Below are 20,656 nucleotides of genomic sequence, written 5' to 3'. Positions count from 1 at the left end.
TCGGAAAGGTTGAATCACGAGAAAAAATGGTATTAAAAGAATCAATAAAGACTGAATCATGAGAAAAAGCAGTCGTTAAAGAACTCAGAAAGGTTGAACCACGAGAAGAAGTGGTATTGAAAAAATCAAAAAAGATTGAATCACACGAAGAAGTGGTGGTGAAAAAAAATCCCCTTTGTTAGAATCCAGTTGGCTAGAGAGATACAGGTATTATTTTCATTTTTGTGTTTATTTAACTTTAAACTAGTAGTTTACTAATTATGTAGCTACATAATTTGTAAATAAACTTGTCTACATTACATTAAAGATAGTAAAATTTTTAATTTTATATCAAGAATTTGAGTACCCCATTTATTATCATGGCCTTAACGAGGTTTGTGCTGCTTCACCAAATTCTCCTCAGAGCAGCACTGATTGCAGGAGAATCTACAAAATTGTGCAAAAAGGCTTTTATTAGGCTACCATATCATGCATTAAAACTTCATTTTATGCTCTTACGTTTTTATTTTTATTCAAAAGATATATATTTCTTAATTAAAATTGAATTGAATTGATGAATCAATATTTGGGCTAATCAATATTGATAGTAAATTTCTTAATGTTCTTAAAAACTTTAAGTAATTTACTGTATTTATATATTTATAATAAGATGTAAAACTGGTAAAGATGTAAAATGCTAGAATGTTATAATAATAACAATAAAAATAATAATAATTTTTTTTTTGCTGTACACATACAATGTGGTGAATCTAACATCTGTAGATGTTAAACTTTGACGGCTTTTGGAAAAGTGCTTATTTTTTATTTTTCATTTTTTCATTTTTTTATTTTATTTTATTTTGTTTGTTTTTGAAACGATCAAACTTGTTTTTGAGGACATTCACATTATCAGAGTTGATTATCTCTCCTGTTTAATTATTCCAATTGTTCACTGTTCTGTTTGTGTAGAAGTTAAATCTGGTAGAATGCGGTAGAATGTGTGAATTGCTTTTGCATTTTCTGAGTATGACCTTTTGTTATTGCATATTTAATTATTTTAGGAGGATGATTCCATTTAACTTTATCCATATTTTTACTTACTTTATAAAATTAAATCAAATCACCTCTTGCTCTTCTAATTTTTAAAGTAGTCAAGTTGAATCTTTTTAAAATTTTGTTTTTTTGTAGTAACAATGATTAATAATATTATGCTACTAATATTATACGTTATAATTTAACTGATAATTGTTTAGAAGGCTGCTTCCTATGCAACAAACAGAAGAAGAGTGAAAATGAAAGTGTTCTGGATAGCAATCCTGATGAAAAAGGTATTATCACATCTTTAGCTGAGTGGTGTGTTAATTTTAAAATTTCTTTGGTCGCTGTTGGAGCACTTCTTTTGTTACTAAGACCGTACTTTCCGTGCTTACCATTTTTTTACTTTTTTTAAAATTATAATATATTATATAACTTCTTATCTCTGTATAGTATGTTTCTTTCGTATGTTTTGATTTTTCATTGTTTCATTCTTATTTGCTAACACGTGTCATTATTTACTGAATGAAACTTTAGTTAAAATTTTTTTTTTTAGTTACATCTAGTGAAGCATTTGTTTTGTAATTCGTCATTTGTTTCCATATCCCTCTTTAACAGCTGTTAAAGAGGGATATGGTAATGTATTTTATATGCATTTGCAGCATTTTAATGGTGATTGGAATTCATATATTATTTGTATATGAGATTTTTGAAGCATATTACTTCTAGTTTTTGCAGTAAAATACTGATACTATTTTAATAGTTTTCAATAATTTTTTGTTTAGATGTGGTATTAAAAAATGAAAGTGAAATATCAACAAATGTAGTAATTATTTTAAAAAAATTTATTTTGTCGCCATGTTTTTGCAGGTAATATATCATAAAAAAAATTTTATGTTTTTATTTATGGACATTTTATTTGTATATTGTGCTTATATTTAACATATGTTATTAACTATTTTATTACTTAAATATATATTTTATATTTAATGTGTGTGTGTCTATATATATGTATATATATATACATATATATATATGTATACACACACATATATATATATATATATATACATATATGTATATATATATGTATATACATATATGTATATATATATACATATATATATATACATATATATATATATATATGTGTATACATATATGTATATATATATATGTATATACATATATGTATATATATATATATGTATATGCATATATGTATATATATACATATATATATACATATATATATATACATATATATATATATATACATATATATATATGTATATACATATATGTATATATATATGTATATACATATATGTATATATATATGTATATACATATATGTATATATATATATATATATGTATATACATATATGTATATATATATACATATATACATATATATATATATATACATATATATATATATATATATATATATATATATATATATATATATATATATATATATATATATATAAATATATATATATACACATACTCTCCTCCCCCTCCAGATTTCTGAACAGTCTTTATTGACGAAACTTTGTGTAAAAAAATAAAAACTGATAAGTGTTTGGTAAAAGTATATATAATCACAAAAATATATGAAGACCTATAATTTCAGCAGTAGTTATGGCAACGCCTAAAGCTCATTAAACGAAAGATGCAAATTCAAAGATTTCTACCAAATTTTATAACGAGGAGCATTCGAACGTTGTTGTTAGTCTCAAGAGAAGTAAAGATGCAAGATTCGTAAAGATGCTTAGCAGTCGAGAAGAACATTATTTTGTTAGAACATGTGTACAAATATTTTGACATAATTATATTGTTTATTACAACAAATATTGATTTTTTCTAAGTATTTGTGTAATTTAAATTGGTTCATTAATCAATGTTTTATTTTCGTTCATCAGCGTCAAATTTTATTCAAACTTATTTGGACATTACATTTTGTTCAACATTACAAAGAAATAGTTACGCTTTATTTTAAGAAATAATTACCCTTTAGTTAAAAAAAGTTACACTTAAGTCAAATAAATAGTTTTAATTTGATTGCAAAAGCTTTCTTTTTGATTGAAAAGATGAGCACACTTTTTGAATCAAAATCGAAGTTTTTGCAAACAAGTTAAACTAATATTATTTGAGTTATACGTTGGACCAACGTCAGCATGCGACGCTTGCCTAACGTCGAAATCTGACGTTGGGCCAACGTTAGCCCAACGGTTGGTTGCGATGATGCCCTGTTATATTTTAAAAAAATAGACAGAATTAATTGAAGATAAAAGATAGTGAAAATGCTGTGTTAGAATTTTATTCAGTGTTTTTATGAAGGATAAATTTTTTGATATTGGCAATGAGAGCATTTCTAGTAATGTGGGATGAGGAATGAGTTCATGCGAGATGAGAAATGTGTTCATGAGGAATGAGTACTGTCAATATTCATTTTTTTCAAACCTATAAAACTAAAAAATTAATTGTGTAACAAAGAAAAGTGTAACAAAAATCATCAATCTCATGCAAATTTCTTCACTCTCATGAAAAATATTCTGTTTGATTGAAACTTCCATGATAAAAATTTCTACTAATCTAAACACTTTTTAATGGTTCCTTAAGCAAAAACTTTTAATAATTTGAACTTTTTTTTGGATTCAAAAGTACATGACAAAAATTTCTCAATTGATTTTACATTATTCATGTTTTAGTACATTTGAATATATAATTTTATTCTGTTATGGTAATTTAACGACAAACTTGTAGTCTTTTATATTTTAGATTGCATCAATTCTCTAAAAAAATACAGCATGAGCATAACAGTTACAGTAGGTAGCACTTATGAGTTCAGAATAACAGCTACAGAAGATATCACCTTTGAAGAAGAAAAAAAATCAGTTTTTCAAAATTGTCATAATTTTTAAAGTCCTTTATTAGGTGGAGGTAAAATGAACATCAATTTTCCGATATTTTTAAACAGAAACAGTTAACACATTTGTCTGGTTCCATCGCTGATGGCAATATTTTCTTAAATACCAACACTTTCAAAACCATTTGTTGTTGTTGTTGCTATTTTTGTCGTTACTTAGCCTAACTTAGGCTAAGTGGTGTAATTAAGGCTAATATGACTTGAGATTGTGTTAGGTCAATTAGACTTGTTTTAGCAACCTCGATACAACAAAGTGCTTATTTAACTTTTCAAAAAAAATATCTTTTAACAAGATTATTTTCTCTTTCAATACTTCAAAAATTGCTTTCACTTTTATCATTTCAAATTATTTAATTCCACGTTACCAAAGAACACAACTAAAATTTTTTAAGCTGTCTTTTTTTAGAGGTTTTCGTGAGACATTTTGTATCGGTTGTGTAAACATCAAAAATTATAAAATATTAAACATAGAACTATATAAAAATATAAAATATAAAATTTTTTTTTTGTGTATTTTTCCTTTTAAATTATTTGAGTGTTCCCGGGAATTTTCTATCAAATAATTTACCGAGTTAAAAGTTTCCCGCAAAATTTTAACTCGGTAAATTTTCCGGAAAACTTCCGGAAGTTTTCTAGAAATTTTTGAACTTTTGGAACTCAATTAAAGAAGTTGTTCTATAATTAATGGGTAAATTTTTATGTATTATTCAGGCAGTTATTGTTAGCAATTTTATAGTAAAGAATTAGGAAGATGATTATAAAAATTTAAGAGAACTCCCTTTAACATAATTTTCACCCCATCCCAACAGGGGATGGGGCATTTGTTAATATCTTTTAAATTGGCCTACAAGTTACTAAAAACTGTAAAATTATATGTAATATATATGTAACATTATATATAAAAAGTTTTGATTGAATATTTAAAGTACTTTACAACTTTTTCTTAACTGATTGGTCTGGTTATACGACTTCAAAGCATTCTGGTTGATGCCGCGTATTTCCCTTTTTTTTTTATAATGGATTTTGTAATTTGTTTTAAAAAGATACTGTTATAGTTTGTATATAAATAAAGATAATATTATGGTTTGTTGAAGTTATTTCAGTATGTATTTAAAAGAATGCCCAAGTTGTTTCTTTAGCTTGCATGCTTATTTTATTACATATATTTTTTATTATTTAATTTTTAAGTATTGTGCATTTAAATCTAGAAAGCAAATGGTTACGATAAAGAAAAGAAAGTATGCAAAAGAGAATATTAAGTTTGTATTTATTTCATTGGATGATAAAGGTATAGAAAGACCAGAACGTGTTTTATATCTAAAAGTTTTGGCTGCGGTATCAATGAAACCATCAAAACTAAAAAAAATATCTGCTGACAAGACATGCTAAACATGTTGATAAAGATGTGTTAATTTTTTAAAAGAAAGCGAAATGACCTGAAACGACAGCGCCTTGATTCCAGTGGAACATTCAAACAAGAATCAGCCGCTGTTGTTAAAGCATCTTACTCTGTGTTTTATCTAATTGCCAAAAAGAAGAAACCCCATAACATTGGGGAAGAGCCCATGATCCATTGACAAGTTTTAGCTTCCAAAACATTGCCGGATACACTGCTAGAAACACTGAATGATATAATAAAGATTGCGAATTATTTGAAATCTAGTGCGCTTAATAAATACCTTTTTGAAGAATAATAAAAAGATAAGATGCTGAATACCATAATCTTTTGTATCAGAAGTAGGTTGGTTGTCAAAAGGAAATGCTCTTATTTAAGTATTGAAGTTAAAAAATGAAATAAAAGCTTTTCTGCAAACAAAGATTGATGCTGCGAAGGCTGAGAAAACACAAACTGCAAAACAAATTAAAAAGCAAGAACAGATAATAGAAATGAAATTGAAAAATGTCTTGAGTGATGATTCTTTTGAGCTGAAACTTGGATATTTAACTGGCACATTTTTTTATTTTTCTGTCGCATCTACTATTTTCTGACCCTTGGTTTGCAGTTGATTATAGGTTGATTTGTATAATAGACCCTCAAGTATGTAGCATGGTACTGAAGTTTTTATGACTGGTCTATAATTAATACGATTCATTTTAGGGTCTTTTTTGAATATTGGAGTAACTTTAAATTTTTTCCGCATATTTGGAACTTATGGGGTTGCAAAAACGTGAGCACAATTTTTCAAAACTCTAGGAAATACTCCATCGTAAAAATACAGTCACTGACCGCAAAATTATAATCACCTACAATTTTTGCGTATTTTTAACTTCAAGGGTTTGCAATAAGTATAAAAAAGGTGCAATTGAAATATTAGTTATATTTTATAGATAAAACATGTTTACTTAATAATAAAGTAATATTTCAAAATCAAGTTAAACACACTTGAAGAAACAATTACTTTTTTCAATTGCAAGTCATAAAAATTTTTTTATATTTTGTCATTCCTCCTTCAACGAAATGACTTTAGCTAATTGATTTTGCATACTTTTAATACAGTTATTTACTTCTGTCTTAATTTTTTCATTGTGGTGCCAATAATAGGAGTAATTTTTTAATCAAATCCCATTTGTTTGTTGAAAACTCGGAAGATTTTCTTTTTGAGAATGTTCCACAAATTCTCAATTGGATTCAGGTCAGGAGAGTTTCCTCGCCATTCTAAAACAGGGATATTTTTGTTTTAAGAAAGTTTGCGATGCTTTTAGATTTATGGCTTTCTATAACCTATCGATACTGTATTTGGTTCATCATCTCAGAGCTGAAAAATCAAACACAGCTGTGGTCCAGGTTAGTTTCTGCAGCCTTTGATGGAAATTATTAAAATTAATTATTTTTAAAATCATTTTTACCATTATTATATGGCTAATTATGTAAGTTGTAGCTTGTATTTAATATAATTGAAATAATTGAACATACATAAAGACACGATAAGTGACTTTTTTATCACTACATACATGTAAGGATAAAAAGAAATTTAATATACTTTTTAACGTCTACATACTTTTTTGCTTTTCAAACCTTTGTTTGAAGCTTGGCAGTTTTGCATGATGCAGAAGGGAGAGTTTTGAAACTGTTTAGGAAATGTGTTTCAGACATATCTAGTAAAGAAGCTTCAGCAAATGTTATTGATTAAAACGGTTGATGACGATGATGTGGTTGAAAACGATGGTGCAGTTGAGGCTCAAGAAGCAAAAAATAAAGGTCTTCGACACTGTTAGAGCAATGTTTTGAGGTAATATTTTACTTTAAACTTTTTGGTTTATTTATCTGAAGTAGTGAGTAGATTTTAAAAAATACAAAGAAGAGGGTGGAAGTGAAAGAAAAGAGTGTCATTGGCACCATTACCTGTTTAGGTAAAATCAAACCTACACGTTTTTTATATTTTAAATCACCAGCCATAAAAGAGGTTACGTATTACAACTGCTGCAACAGTTTAAAACAAAATCTTGATTTTAATAGGGGTTGATTATTTCAGCTGCAGTTTTTGGGAGTGGGAGGAGATAACAAATAAAAATTTAATATATTTCAACTTTTATACTAATTTATTTAAAAATTTTCAAAAATAACAACGCTTTTTAAATATATTTTATGCCGCCCCCTCCCTCTCTTGACGCGGCTATCACTGTTTTAAAATTAGATTTTTTGGTGGAACAAGGTTAAGAATTTGTTTTTTAGAAAGTCAAATTTATTTCATAACATCACTTGTGATGTTATGAAATAATTGTTGTACTAAAGCTGCACTTTCCTTTACTTCCTTGGCATTCCGAACCACAATAATAGCAATAAAAGAACTGAAAAATTAATTCAATATATATATATATATATATATATATATATATATATATATATATATATATAAATATATATATATATATATTAAAACATGCGGATTAAAGTGGTATAATTTTTTTAATTTAATTCTATTTAAATAGCGTTTAACTTATTAAAAAACTGCTAAGTACTTATAAATCTTCTTTAAATAAATTAGACAAAATTTAACGACCACTTTCAAATCTTTAATTTGCACTTATTAAAAATAATAATCCATTATTTATTTTAACTGTCTTAATTGCTTATTACGTTGGCTATAAAATAAAATGTCGAAACCTGAGTTTTGATATCAAATAAACATTTATTTTTTGAATTGCAATAAGGATATAAAAATATTGCAAAAATGCGTGCAAAGATCGAAGAAAAAGACAGATACGCGGCTCTTGTATTAAAAGAAGAAGGCTATAGCATCAGACAAATAGCAGAAAAGCTCGGAAGGTCTCACTCTTGCATTATTAACATAATTCAACGATACAAAGAGACCCGGTCAATTAATTATCGTCTTAGGACTGGACGCAATAAAATTTCAAATGACCGTAATGTTCGCTCGTTAGTGAGATTAATGAAAGAAAACAGACAAGCATCATCTACAGACTTGTCTACGAAATGGACACTGTCAAATGGTCTGAAAGCAAGCCCCAGAACTATGCGAAGGGTCCTCCACAATTTAAATTATTTATGGCGTGCTGCTGCAAAAAAACCATGCTTAAATAAAAAACAAAAATTTGCCAGGGAAGAGTGGTGCAAACTACATAAAAACTGGTCAACAGTTTAGTGGAGCCGTGAGGTCTTTAGTGATGAAATGAACGTTATGAAATGAAAATTTTTACAAAAGACCTTCTTTTGTAATAATTTTAAAATTTACAGTAAGATGATTGTTTTCGATTTTGCTTGTTGCGCTTCTGCTGATTGCAGCTCTGATATTCTGCCTAGTTCACGAGCCATTTGCTTAACAGTACTGCAATACGGAGTATCAGTAAAAATGACACCAATATATTGTCTTTTTTCCTTATAAGCAACGGAATGTTACCTGTTGGGACGTTTCATGTATGAAGTGAATATATATTTTGATCTTCTGAAATTTATAAATATGTAATCTTATCCTCCTCTTTCAGAAGCATACAATTTTTCATGCAAAAAACCACTATTTTATTTGCCTTAATATCAGCATTATTGTTGAGTTTAATTTCTCTTAGCATTTGCTTTTCATTTATCTTCAATGTTTTTTTTGAAGCCTTTAAATTACAAGTATGGTCACTGTAATATTTTGATTTAATATTTTTCGTTTAACGTTTTTCCTTAAAACCCTTAAGCATGCTGTTTTACTTAGTTTTTACTAACGCTGCCTTGCTCCGGTGTACACGGCAAGAGCTAGCTAACTAAGAAAACATATATAATATAACGGGTATTTTAGTTTTTTTCCTTAAAAGTCAGTTTTTCCTAGAAATATGCTTATTTAATGCCTTTGTGCAATAAACTTCAGATGTTGAAGGTTCAATAGGTAATTTCTTTGAACAGTTTGCAATGAAAAAAGAGAAATAAATGTTAGTAAATGATTAATTACAAAATTCAATAAAATGTTTCGTCCGCAAACTTTAAAAAGTTTCTTTACAAGTTTTAAATCTTTTTACACAATTACCTGAGTTTTACTAGTTTTAAGAAAATACTACTCTGTAAAATGTTGGGTAAATTTTTGAAATGACTCATATATATATATATATATATATATATATATATATATATATATATATATATATATATATATATATATATATATATATATATATATATATATATATATATATATATATAATTAGTAAAAAACAATTATCTAACTTTTATCTTCGACTCGGAGTTTCACCATTGCTGGATCATCAGGAAGAGTTACTAAATCTCAAAAAAAATTCAATTTATAGAAAAAAATATTTTACAGGAAGTTATAAATTATTATAAAAAATTTTTAATTACTATATTTTTTTGTTAACGGGAAGTTACAGAAAGTAATTATGAAATAATTTTCTTTGGAATGGGGATAGTTTAATTTGGTCATTTGTTTTTATAATTCTTTAAGAGGTATTTATTTTCGTGCCTACATTTAGAAATTAATTCAGATTTTTTATTTAATAAACTTTATTGATTCAAATGAGTAATTATTTCAAATTTTTCTTGCAAACATAGCATACCTTTTTTAAAAATGTTATTATAGGCAGGGGCAGATTTTAGAATAGACCAATGTAAATTAATTTAGAATAGACCATTGTAAATTAATTTACAATGGTCTATTCTAAAATCTGCCCCTGCCTATAATAACATTTCCAAAAAATGTATGCTATGTTTGCAAGAAAAATTTGAAATAATTACTCATTTGAATCAAGAAAGTTTATTAAATAAAAAATCTGAATTAATTTCTAAATGTAGGCACGAAAATAAATACCTCTTAAAGAATTATAAAAACAAATGACCAAATTAAACTATCCCCATTCCAAAGAAAATTATTTCATAATTACTTTCTGTAACTTCCCGTTAACAAAAAAATATAGTAATTAAAAATTTTTTATAATAATTTATAACTTCCTGTAAAATATTTTTTTCTATAAATTGAATTTTTTTTGAGATTTAGTAACTCTTCCTGATGATCCAGCAATGGTGAAACTCCGAGTCGAAGATAAAAGTTAGATAAGTGTTTTTTACTAATTAATTATTGCTCTGTTCTTTAAGAACATTGAGCACTCTATTTGAAAAATACACCAACATAATTTACATATATATATATATATATATATATATATATATATATATATATATATATATATATATATATATATATATATATGTATATATATATATATATATACTGTTAAAATCAGTCAGACTCAAAGAAGTTTAAGATGATGCGTTTGTCAAAACAGCCTTTTCATAGATCTCCTTTAGTCACTCATTAAAAAAAAAACACTTTAATTTTTAAATAAAATAAAAATTCAATAAAGCAAAACTTCTTTTTTTTTAGTGTAAAAAATTGAAATAAAAAAATATTAAAACAAATAAGAAGAAAAAAAAAAAATAAAAAAAATAAAATAAATAAAAATTTTAATAATCTGAAAACATAAACTGTGAACTATAATATACATATCATGAACTAAGGAGATGTATTTTAGTTTGTCGTTTAAACGATGAAATGCTTTTTAGGTCTGTCTTATTTTTATTTTGGAAATGATTCCGTATTGATGGATCACCGTTTGTAATTAAAAAACTTGACTGCTGTGATTTAATTTTCCCAAGTTGAAAGTCGTACCTGGTTTTTGAACGCAGATTATATTTTTCAGAAAATGATATCAAGAATTTATCTGAAAAAACGCATGGTAGAAGATTGTTTTTATACTTATACATAAAAATTAATATCTGTATGGTGTTAAGTTTCTCAATATCTGGAACAATAAGGCTTTTCATCACTGGGGCCGGGTTTAATAACCTATTTAAATAATTAGTTGTTTAAAAAAAATTTTTGTTTTATGGGTGCTGGCCCATACAATATTTGCGTACAAAAGCTGACGTCATACAGTTGTCTGCACCTCCATCCTTTAAATGCGAACTGATGAAATTGATATTAAAACTGATATATGCGTACTCAGAAGCTGATTACCAAGAAACATATGATAGTATGGTGAATAATGAAGAGTTCCCTGTATCGTTTAAAATAAATTTTTTAAACAATTGGCATTCATGTAAGGAACAATGGTGTACAATAGGGTGTGTCATACTATGGTCAAAATTTAAAAATTCATACTTATCAGTGGCATTTTTAAGAAAAGGGTGAGGTTTAACATATTAAATTCAGAACTATCAAAAAATTTGAATTTAAATGAGTTTAAGCTTCCAGGGAACTGCCTTGAAAATTGCCAAAAATTGTAAATTTTTGATATTTTCATATTTTCAGGGTTAATTTCAATATTTTAGTATTAAATCTGCTTTACAACAACCTTATCAAAATAAATTATAGCAGGATAAACAAAATTCGTTTAATAGTTATACTGTTTCAGAAATTTTGGTTTACAAAACACTTAAAAATTAGTATTTTTGCAAAGTTTTGTATGTATTTAACTTATACATTCTATTTGATGAATGGCTACACACAAAACTTTATTTAAAAGTATTTTGCTTTAATATTTGTTATGCAAATTATATATATATATATATATATATATATATATAGATATATATATATATATATATATATATATATATATATATATATATATATATATATATATATATTTACATATATATATATTTATATTTACATATATATATGTATATATATATATATATATATATATATATATATATATATATATATATATATATATATATATATATATATATATATATATATATATATATATATATATATATATATATTTATAATATATATTTATGTCTTTCTAATTTTAAAAGTTACTAGATAAAAAATAATATTAAAATTAAAATGGCTACTGGAACAAGATGGAAAAATAGTTCTTGTCTACGTCAATATTTGGGATCTGGAAAAGAGTTGCCAACAGCTGAACTGCCAACAATGAGAGATGTCCTAAGATATGGTATTCTTTTAAGAGAAACAAGTAAACTAAACAGAAGAAACTATAGCAATTCTGAGTTGATCCAGGATATTTATAATAAACTTTCAGAAAAATGGCAAATGGCCAGTGTTTTATTTGTGCCTCCCGTAACTTGTTTAAAGCATAATTTGGTAACAAGACTTATAGACGCATGGAACAAAGCTAATCTAATTTCTCAAAACAAAGCAAGTAAAGTTAGAAAACAAAAGTTTAATTTCATTATTGACAAACTGTTTGACTTGGTGGCGTGTAACTGTAAAATAGTTCTTTGTTCTGAGCAATGCTGTCCTCCTGACTGTAAATTTGGTGCCCACATTACCTGTATCTGTCCTAGGGAGAGAAAAATACCAATTATTGAACTGGTTTATATAAAAGGTATGAGTGACCATACCACAATCATTTTAAAAGTGTTAGTAAAGCTGAAAATCAAATTTAATAATATTTTACTGATCTCTTTGATTATTTTAAAAAGAAAACTTTATTTTAATTTGTCTAGTTGTAAGCAAAATGTTGCTACCTTTTTTTTAGCCCAACGAGAAAAGATTGGATCTTTTAGTTCATATCAACTTGGACCTGCTGATTTGATGGAGTCCAAAAGGTTCAAAAAAGTACAAAGTTGCAAACGAAGAAGAGAAGAAGAAAAACAAACGAGAGAAAAAAAACACACAACGCAAGAAGAAAATAATACTCAAAATGAACAAGATAACGAACATGATAATTATAAAGAGTTTGAATCTGAGGAAAATGAGATTTTTTCTATTTAAAAGTCTTGTACAAAATATTTAAAAAACCTAGAAATTATGAAGATATCTCTAATATTGCATTAGCCAGTATTCGATATGGTGTTGGTTTAAGAGCAACTGCAGTCATAGCTACTGCAGCATGGGTAGATGGAGGACTTGTATCCCAAAGTGACACTAGATTAATAATAGATCACAGTAAAGTTCGGAGAGCTAGGGATAAAGTAATGAATGAAGTTGCTATTCAGTTTGATGATTATTACAATAAAGAGATTATTTACTGCATATTTTTTGATGGGCGAAAAGATCTTACTAAAGTATTTTTAACTGTAGATGGATCAGACAGACAGTATCCGGCTAAAGTTAAAGAAGAACATTACACTATTTGTTCTGGTGATGGTAAGTATTTATTTCATTTCACTCCAGCTAAAGAAGCAAAAAAGTACCACGCTGAAATTATAGCAGATAAGATTATTGAGTATACTGCAATGAGGAACATTAATGTACACTTAAAAGCAATTGGTGGAGGCTCTACCAATGTAAACACTGGTTGTGATGGAGGAGTAATGCACTTTATGGAGCTGAAATTAGGGCGAAAGTTAAATTGGATTGTATGTGCTCTACACATTAATGAATTACCACTCAAACGTCTAATTAAATTGTTAGATGGAGAATCTAAAAGTGGTAAAAAATGGAGTGGACCCATTGGAAGCTTACTTGATGAAGCAACCAATCTTGAAATTAACTCATTTTTTAGTAAAGTTGAAACTGGTGAGCCTCTAATTAACTTAAGTAATGAAGTGGTTAAAGACCTTTCTACAGATCAGTATTACGGCTATCAAATAGTTAACGCCATACGCAGTGGTCATGTTCCTCAGCAACTAGGACTTCTTGAAATTGGCCCTGTTAACATGGCCAGATGGCTAACAACAGCCAATAGAATATGTAGAATTTGGGTATCTCATCATGGTCTTCAAGGCGATGCAGCCCAAAAACTTCTTAAACTAGTCGAGTTCATTGTGGGAGTGTATTTTCCTGTCTGGTTTAACATCAAAGTTAAACATAGTTGGACAGAAGAACCAAAACATGTTCTTTACCAGCTTAAGTTGCTTCAACACCAGTCACTCGATATTCAGAATATTGTCATTCCAACTATTAAGCGATCTGCTTGGTATGCCTTCTCTGAATCTATTCTTCAAACTATGCTTTATTCTGAAAATAAAGAGGAGAGAAGTTTCAGTGTACTCAAAATTCTAGAAATAAGAGGAGAAGGTGATGAAAATGAACAACTAGGAGATCTATCTGTTAGACCAAGAAGGACACCAGATATCAATACTAAGGCAACTTGTCTCAAGGATCTTATTGATTGGAATGAAGCTTTTGAACCACCTTTGACTTGTTGCATGACAACTAAAGACATCAAAGAGTATTTATTTAAACCAATGATTGTACCAAACTGGTGTTGCCACACTCAAGCTGTCGAAAGATGTGTAAAAAAAGTTACCCAGGCATGCGAAAATATTTTTACAGAAGATAGAAGAGATGGTTGGATTAAAGGACTAGAGTTATCACAGAAGTTGATGTCACGTAATCTATCTAAACAAAACCTTATTGGCTTGACAATGTTTAAGAATTAATCTTTATTTTACTTTATTTTAAAAAATGCCAGTAAATGTTGTGTGGATCTATATAAAAGTTTTATTTTTAGTTCCAAAACAACCTAATTTTACAGTTTCAGTGGTAGGCAGTGGGAGGGGGCAAACCTCTCTATTTGTTTTTACAAAAATATTTTTTTTTTTTAAAAAAGAGATGGCGTTTTTTTACGTTTTATAAGTTATTTTTTTTTAATACTTCCATTTTTTAAGTCTTTACCTCCTCCTCCCCCCCGGGCTTTTGGTGAAATAGTCTCACTCACTCCCTGGTAGCTAAAACTTTTTTTTTTTTTTTTTTTTAACGGTTCTGAACTTTTAATATTATACCTCACCTTTTTTAAACTATGCAAAGTAAAATTCAAAAAAAAAAAAGTATGACACACCCTAGTGTACGATATACTGATTTATGTGTATGTACAGTACATACATTATTAATGTAGGTACTACATACATTAATAATGTATGTAATGTATATACATTAATAACGTATGTAAAGTTAAATAAACCTTTTATGCCTGTATGCTTTATGTTTTACGTTTGTATGTACTACATAATCACAAGAGTAAAACAAGAGTTTTACTCTTGTGATTATGTAATACATACAAGCGTAAAAAAAGAGTTTATTTAACTTTAGTTTATAATGTTATTATAAACTTAAGACATTATAAACATTATATTTTATATATAATGACATTATAAACATTATAATTATACATAATGACATTATAAACATTATAATTTAATTAAATAAACTCTTGTTTTAAAGAAAAATTAAAAACTGCATCTTAATAGATACAAAAATTAGCATGTTTGCATTTTTTTTTTTTTAATTATTTTATATTAAGTTATAAATTATTCAATACTCAATTACTAAGAAATTATTATAAAATCATGAAATTTTGAATTCAAAACAATAAAATACTCTAATAGAAAGTTGCGCTACAACAGCTTTTAAAAATGGACGAAAACTTTTTTAACGCTAAACCCGGAATCACACTGTACGCATTTAAAAAACGTCGTATTTCGACGTTGGCCCGACGTTGGTTCAACGTTAGCACTTGGTTAATAAAATTGGCCAACGCTTCTGACGTTGGTCCGACGTCGGCCCAACGTATGCGTGCTAGCTGGGTATCGATATGGCCATCCTATTATCTCTTGAATGACGCCTGCAAAAAGTAGTAATGGCAAAACAAGAAATTTCTGACAGTGACATTGCTAAAGCATTAAAGATTAGCTTGAGGACTGTCACCAACACCATCAAAAGAGAGAGAGAGACTGGGGCGGTAAAAGACAAAAAGCGTTCTGGTAGACCACGCAAAACGACCATTGGGAAGATCGGATTTTGGTTCGGGCAAGTCTGGCTAATCGCATCGACACAGCATCTGATGTAGCCAGTTACATGGGAAAAGTGCACAGCATCAATGTGGCAGCAAGAACCATAAGGAAACGCCTTCAGCAAGCTGGTTTGAATGGCAGAATTGCTGCCAAGAAGCCATTATTGCGGCCTGACAATATTGCGAAGCGACAAGCATTTTCAAGGCAACACAAGAACTGGACTGTTGAACAGTGGAATAAAGTGTTGTGGAGTGATGAGAGTTGTTTTACTGTATTCTGTGGAGCAAAACGAGCGTATGTTAGAAGGAAAGTTGGTAAGAGATTTAGTTCTCAATGTGTTGCACCAACAGTGAAACATGGTGGAGTTTCCCTTATGATTTGGGGTTGCATGTCAGGACTTGGTGTTGGCCGGCTGTAATGTTGTACAGGTACTGTTAACCAAGACAAGTACATATAAATACTCAAAATTCAAGTTAAACCATCTGCCACCAAGCGTTTTGGCAGGAATAAGACGTTTGTTTTCCAACAAGACAATGCTCCCTGCCACAAAGCCAAAAAAGTTACTGAATACTTTCGAACCACACGCATCAATGTGATTGAATGGCCACAACAAAATCCCGACTTGAACCCCATTGAAAATTTGTGGGAGGAACTGTTCAGAATTGTGCAGAAAGCAAGCCCAGCAATTTGGATGAATTGTGGCAACAGTTGGAGTCTGCTTGGCATGCAATCCCAATTACCATAGTCCAAAAGCTGGTACAGTCAATGCCTAGGCGCATACAGGCAGTCATTGATGCGCGTGGCGGACACACAAAATATTAACATTTTTTTATATTTGTATTGTATTTTTACAAGTGCTATGCATTTATATCATTTGAGTCATGTTTGGTGCTGTTCGGTGGAGCTTTAACTTTTGCATAATAAAAATAAATGATTTTTTTTCTTGTGTTTCCTGACTGTGGCAAAGACTTTATGCCGCTATTGTACTTTACAAAGTAAAATAAAACTACATCATAACAACAAATAAGTTTTACGTGTAAAAGTAACTAATTAGCAAAAACAGCTTACATAAAAGTAATTTGAAAAAAATTGATATTTACAATTACAAAGAAAAGTAATTTTTTTCTTGGAAACTTTATACTTTACCTTGTATGTAAAATGTAAGTTATATTATTTACTTTTCTGAAAGGACAGTCATTTCATGTTGATTTAAAATAAATTTTGAGATAGGAAGCGTATTCAAATCTATTGCCAGTTTAAGGCACTTCTGGATAATACTTCAGATAATACTCTGATATATGTGGGGAGTGTTTGTGGTAGGGCATCGGGAAAGGATTTTTTTTTTACTTATATGATATTGGGTAGTTCTATTATAATTTAGGGCAAATATAGTCAACATGCGGGTATATCAGTAGTGAAGGGACGGGCTCCATGCTGTATGAGTGCTAATAGGGGCTGCTAAATAATCATTGATTTTTTATTTCTCTTTTCTTTGTTACTGGATGTTCAACCAAATATTTACAGAGCATCAATGCAAGCAGGAAAATTAAATTTAAATAAGTAAAGATATGTTTTCAACTTTTTTCTACAATAAGAAATGGCCATAAATGCCAAAATTATATTTAAATAGGAAAGCATTTTGCTACATTCAAAAAATCCGAGAGAAATGCTTTGTGAATATCCTTAAGTTCTTTTATGTAAGTTTAAGTTCTTTCATGTAAGTATATTTCCTCAAGTTCTTTTATGTAAGTAGAGAGATTTTTTTTTTTTTTTTTTTTTTTTTTTGCGAATTTTTTAGGAGAACTTTTAATTTTTAAGTTACAAGTCTTATTTATTTTGTGTATAACAAGTTTTGATCAATTTCTTATATAATACTGACTAGTAATAGTGTCCCTCTTTTTAACATAACCCAAGTGCACAACAGCTTTGGCTTTTACCTTCACCAACCTAACTATCATAAATAAAACCACGACAAATAAGACCACTATTAACTATTAACTAATTTTAAATTATTTATATTTAAAAAAACGTCTAGTAAATTTTTAAAGATATTAGCAAACTTGAATAACAAAATATTGGTTTTGTTTTCAGAAGTTAATTTGAATTAAATTTAAAACCATAGTAACAGTATGAAAACATTTGATGAAATATTTAATTTCCTTACTTTTCTTTTGTAGCTTGGTATTTGACATACACTAGATCATTACTTACTGCTTTATCTTATCTGCATTTTTTCTGTGAGTGAATTTTCTTTTGAAAGGCATGCAAATCTACAAAACCTTTTTAATTTTTATTAAAACTCAAGTTAAATTTAAAAAATTACAATAATATTTCCAAGAAGCCTTAGGTTTCAAAATAAGCAAACATCACTTCATGCTGAATTCATCATGCTACGGGAAATCTGCATGAATCTCTTACAAACAAAATTTAGGTCATCTAGAATACCGAAAATAAAAATTTCATACTCAAGTGAAATAAAATCTTGAGGAGTATGAAATTTTTATTTTCGGTATTCAAGATGAGCTAAATTACCTCCTTTTATTTCACTTAAGAGTTGTGTGTAAGAGTCTTGAGCAAGGCACTCTTTTGATCTTCTCTCTTTGTTTTCTTATTTCAAACACTAGTTAACTCTCAACTTTATTAGTGGTTGCTTAACAACATAGCCTGGAGCTATGTTGTAATGAAATTCATTTAAATAATGGTTACTTTATTCATTAATTAATGGTTAAATAATGGTTACTCGCAGCTTTGTTGTAAGCGAATCTATATAAGTAGTGTTTGTTTCCAGCTTTGCTGTAAGTGAGTTCATTTTAAAAATTACTTTTAAATGTAAAAGTAAATAACTAATTAAATATCTAACATTGGTTGAAGAAGAAAAATGCTAGTCTTATGTATATATAGAATTAATATAAAAAAATATTTGGGGCATGTGTCTGTTTTCGAAATCCCTTTGGGTTAGTAATTTTTCAAATTAAATCAAAATATATTTGCACATTAAAGAAAAATATATTTGCACATTAATGAAAAAGTATATTAGCACATTAAAGAAAATTTTTTGAAACTTATCTGAAAAATTGCGAACTTGAAGTTTTTTCGTCTAATTTAGTCTGATTTGGTTTGTTATAAAAAATTTTATCTATATTTTCAAAAGTTTTGATATTATTGAAGTTTGAGTTGAAATTCGATAATTAAAATATTTTTTCTGAGTTCAAATAATTTGCAACATATAGTCAAATTTGGGTACATTAATAGTGCGATAATTTATTTCAAAGACAAAACGATTTAAAACATTTATTAAAAAGTTTAAGACAGATAGATAAGATAATCCGTATAAGTATTTCAATGTGTCTGTTAATCTATGTAATCTCAATTTCTTAATACAAGAGGGGGGTAATAAAATTGGATGGGGGGTTTAGTCAAGATTTAGTAAACGGGGGAGGGGAGGGTCAGAATTTACACTGAAAGTTTTATTACTTATCAGTAACTAGTATGTATTTTTTGATTTTTAAAGCTAATTTTCACTGATTTTTTTTTAGTTTTTAGATATAATTTTTTTGTTAAAACAAGTAAAAATTATTAAACGGGAGGGGGACTTAATAAGCTTAGTGTGGGTGGCAAAGTTTCCCAAAAATAATAAACGCCCCCCCCCCTTGAGTTAAGGACTCGAGAGTACACAATCAAATAAAGCCAAACACAATGAAATAGAACAATTCAACATGTTTTTCATTCATTGTTTTCAAAATTTTTAAAAAGTTAAAAACCCTAACCCCATTAAAAAATATAACATTTTTTATATTATGATAGGGCTGAAAACAATAAATTAGTCGAATCAGTAGACTATAAGTGGTTAAATCTTTTTTTGAATCTATAACAATACTGAAATTATTAACAAGTCTTTGACTAATTTCTTTTTTTGTTTGTGTAAAAATAAATTTTAGATTTATTTTTACACAAACGTTGTTCAATTGATAATTTATTAAAGAAAAATAAAATTAATTTAAGTTAATATTTATCATCAAAGTTTTGTTACGCTCAACGTATTATAAATTAAAACATTTGAAAATTTATTTTGTGTCAAAAAGGTTTAAAACATATTCAAACATATTATACAGTTATTTGACTACTTCATGGTATGTCTGCGTTAACCCCCCAAAAAATTCTACTTATGAATTGTTCAAATAATTTAGATTTACAATTTATTTTCTAATAAAATTTTATTATAAGTTAGTTTACGCAACTTTTTACGCAAAAAAAAAAAAAGATAAAAAAGTTTTTTTTTTCGGTGCCAAAAATTGAACGAGATACTTTAAGAAAATATTTCATAAAAAGTCTATGAATTGAAAATATTAAAACACGTATATCTTTGGAACTAAATAAGCTACTGAGGTGGTTGAAATTATTTTGAAAAGGAAATATATTAAGGAATATAATGCATTTAATGTAAAAAATATTTACATTTGCTATAAATATTGCCTAAACTCCCTAATGTCAAACAAAATCTCATTTTCAAAAAAAAATTTTTTATATATTTCTTTA

At 27.7% G+C, this 20,656-nt stretch overlaps 1 protein-coding gene across 1 annotated transcript; it reads left to right on the top strand.

Moving 5' to 3' along the window:
* Positions 1-12,235: 12,235 nt before the first annotated feature.
* Positions 12,236-13,157, top strand: LOC136090855 (uncharacterized). The gene is made up of 2 exons (XM_065817831.1): positions 12,236-12,768; positions 12,922-13,157. Exons 1-2 carry the CDS (start codon positions 12,264-12,266, stop codon positions 13,155-13,157), a joined length of 741 nt encoding a protein of 246 aa, XP_065673903.1. The 5' UTR covers positions 12,236-12,263.
* The last annotated feature ends 7,499 nt before the right edge of the window (positions 13,158-20,656 follow it).

Source organism: Hydra vulgaris, chromosome 14 (genome assembly GCF_038396675.1).
Source record: "Hydra vulgaris chromosome 14, alternate assembly HydraT2T_AEP".
Taxonomy (NCBI): domain Eukaryota; kingdom Metazoa; phylum Cnidaria; class Hydrozoa; order Anthoathecata; family Hydridae; genus Hydra; species Hydra vulgaris.
This window is presented reverse-complemented; position numbering and strand designations above follow the sequence as displayed.

Excerpts from the sequence above, each read along its gene's own strand:
- LOC136090855 (XM_065817831.1), top strand. The coding sequence starts at position 12,264 with ATGGCTACTGGAACAAGATGGAAAAATAGTTCTTGTCTACGTCAATAT. Across the intron at positions 12,769-12,921 it reads TGAACTGGTTTATATAAAAG|CCCAACGAGAAAAGATTGGA; the intron begins GTATGAGTGACC and ends CCTTTTTTTTAG.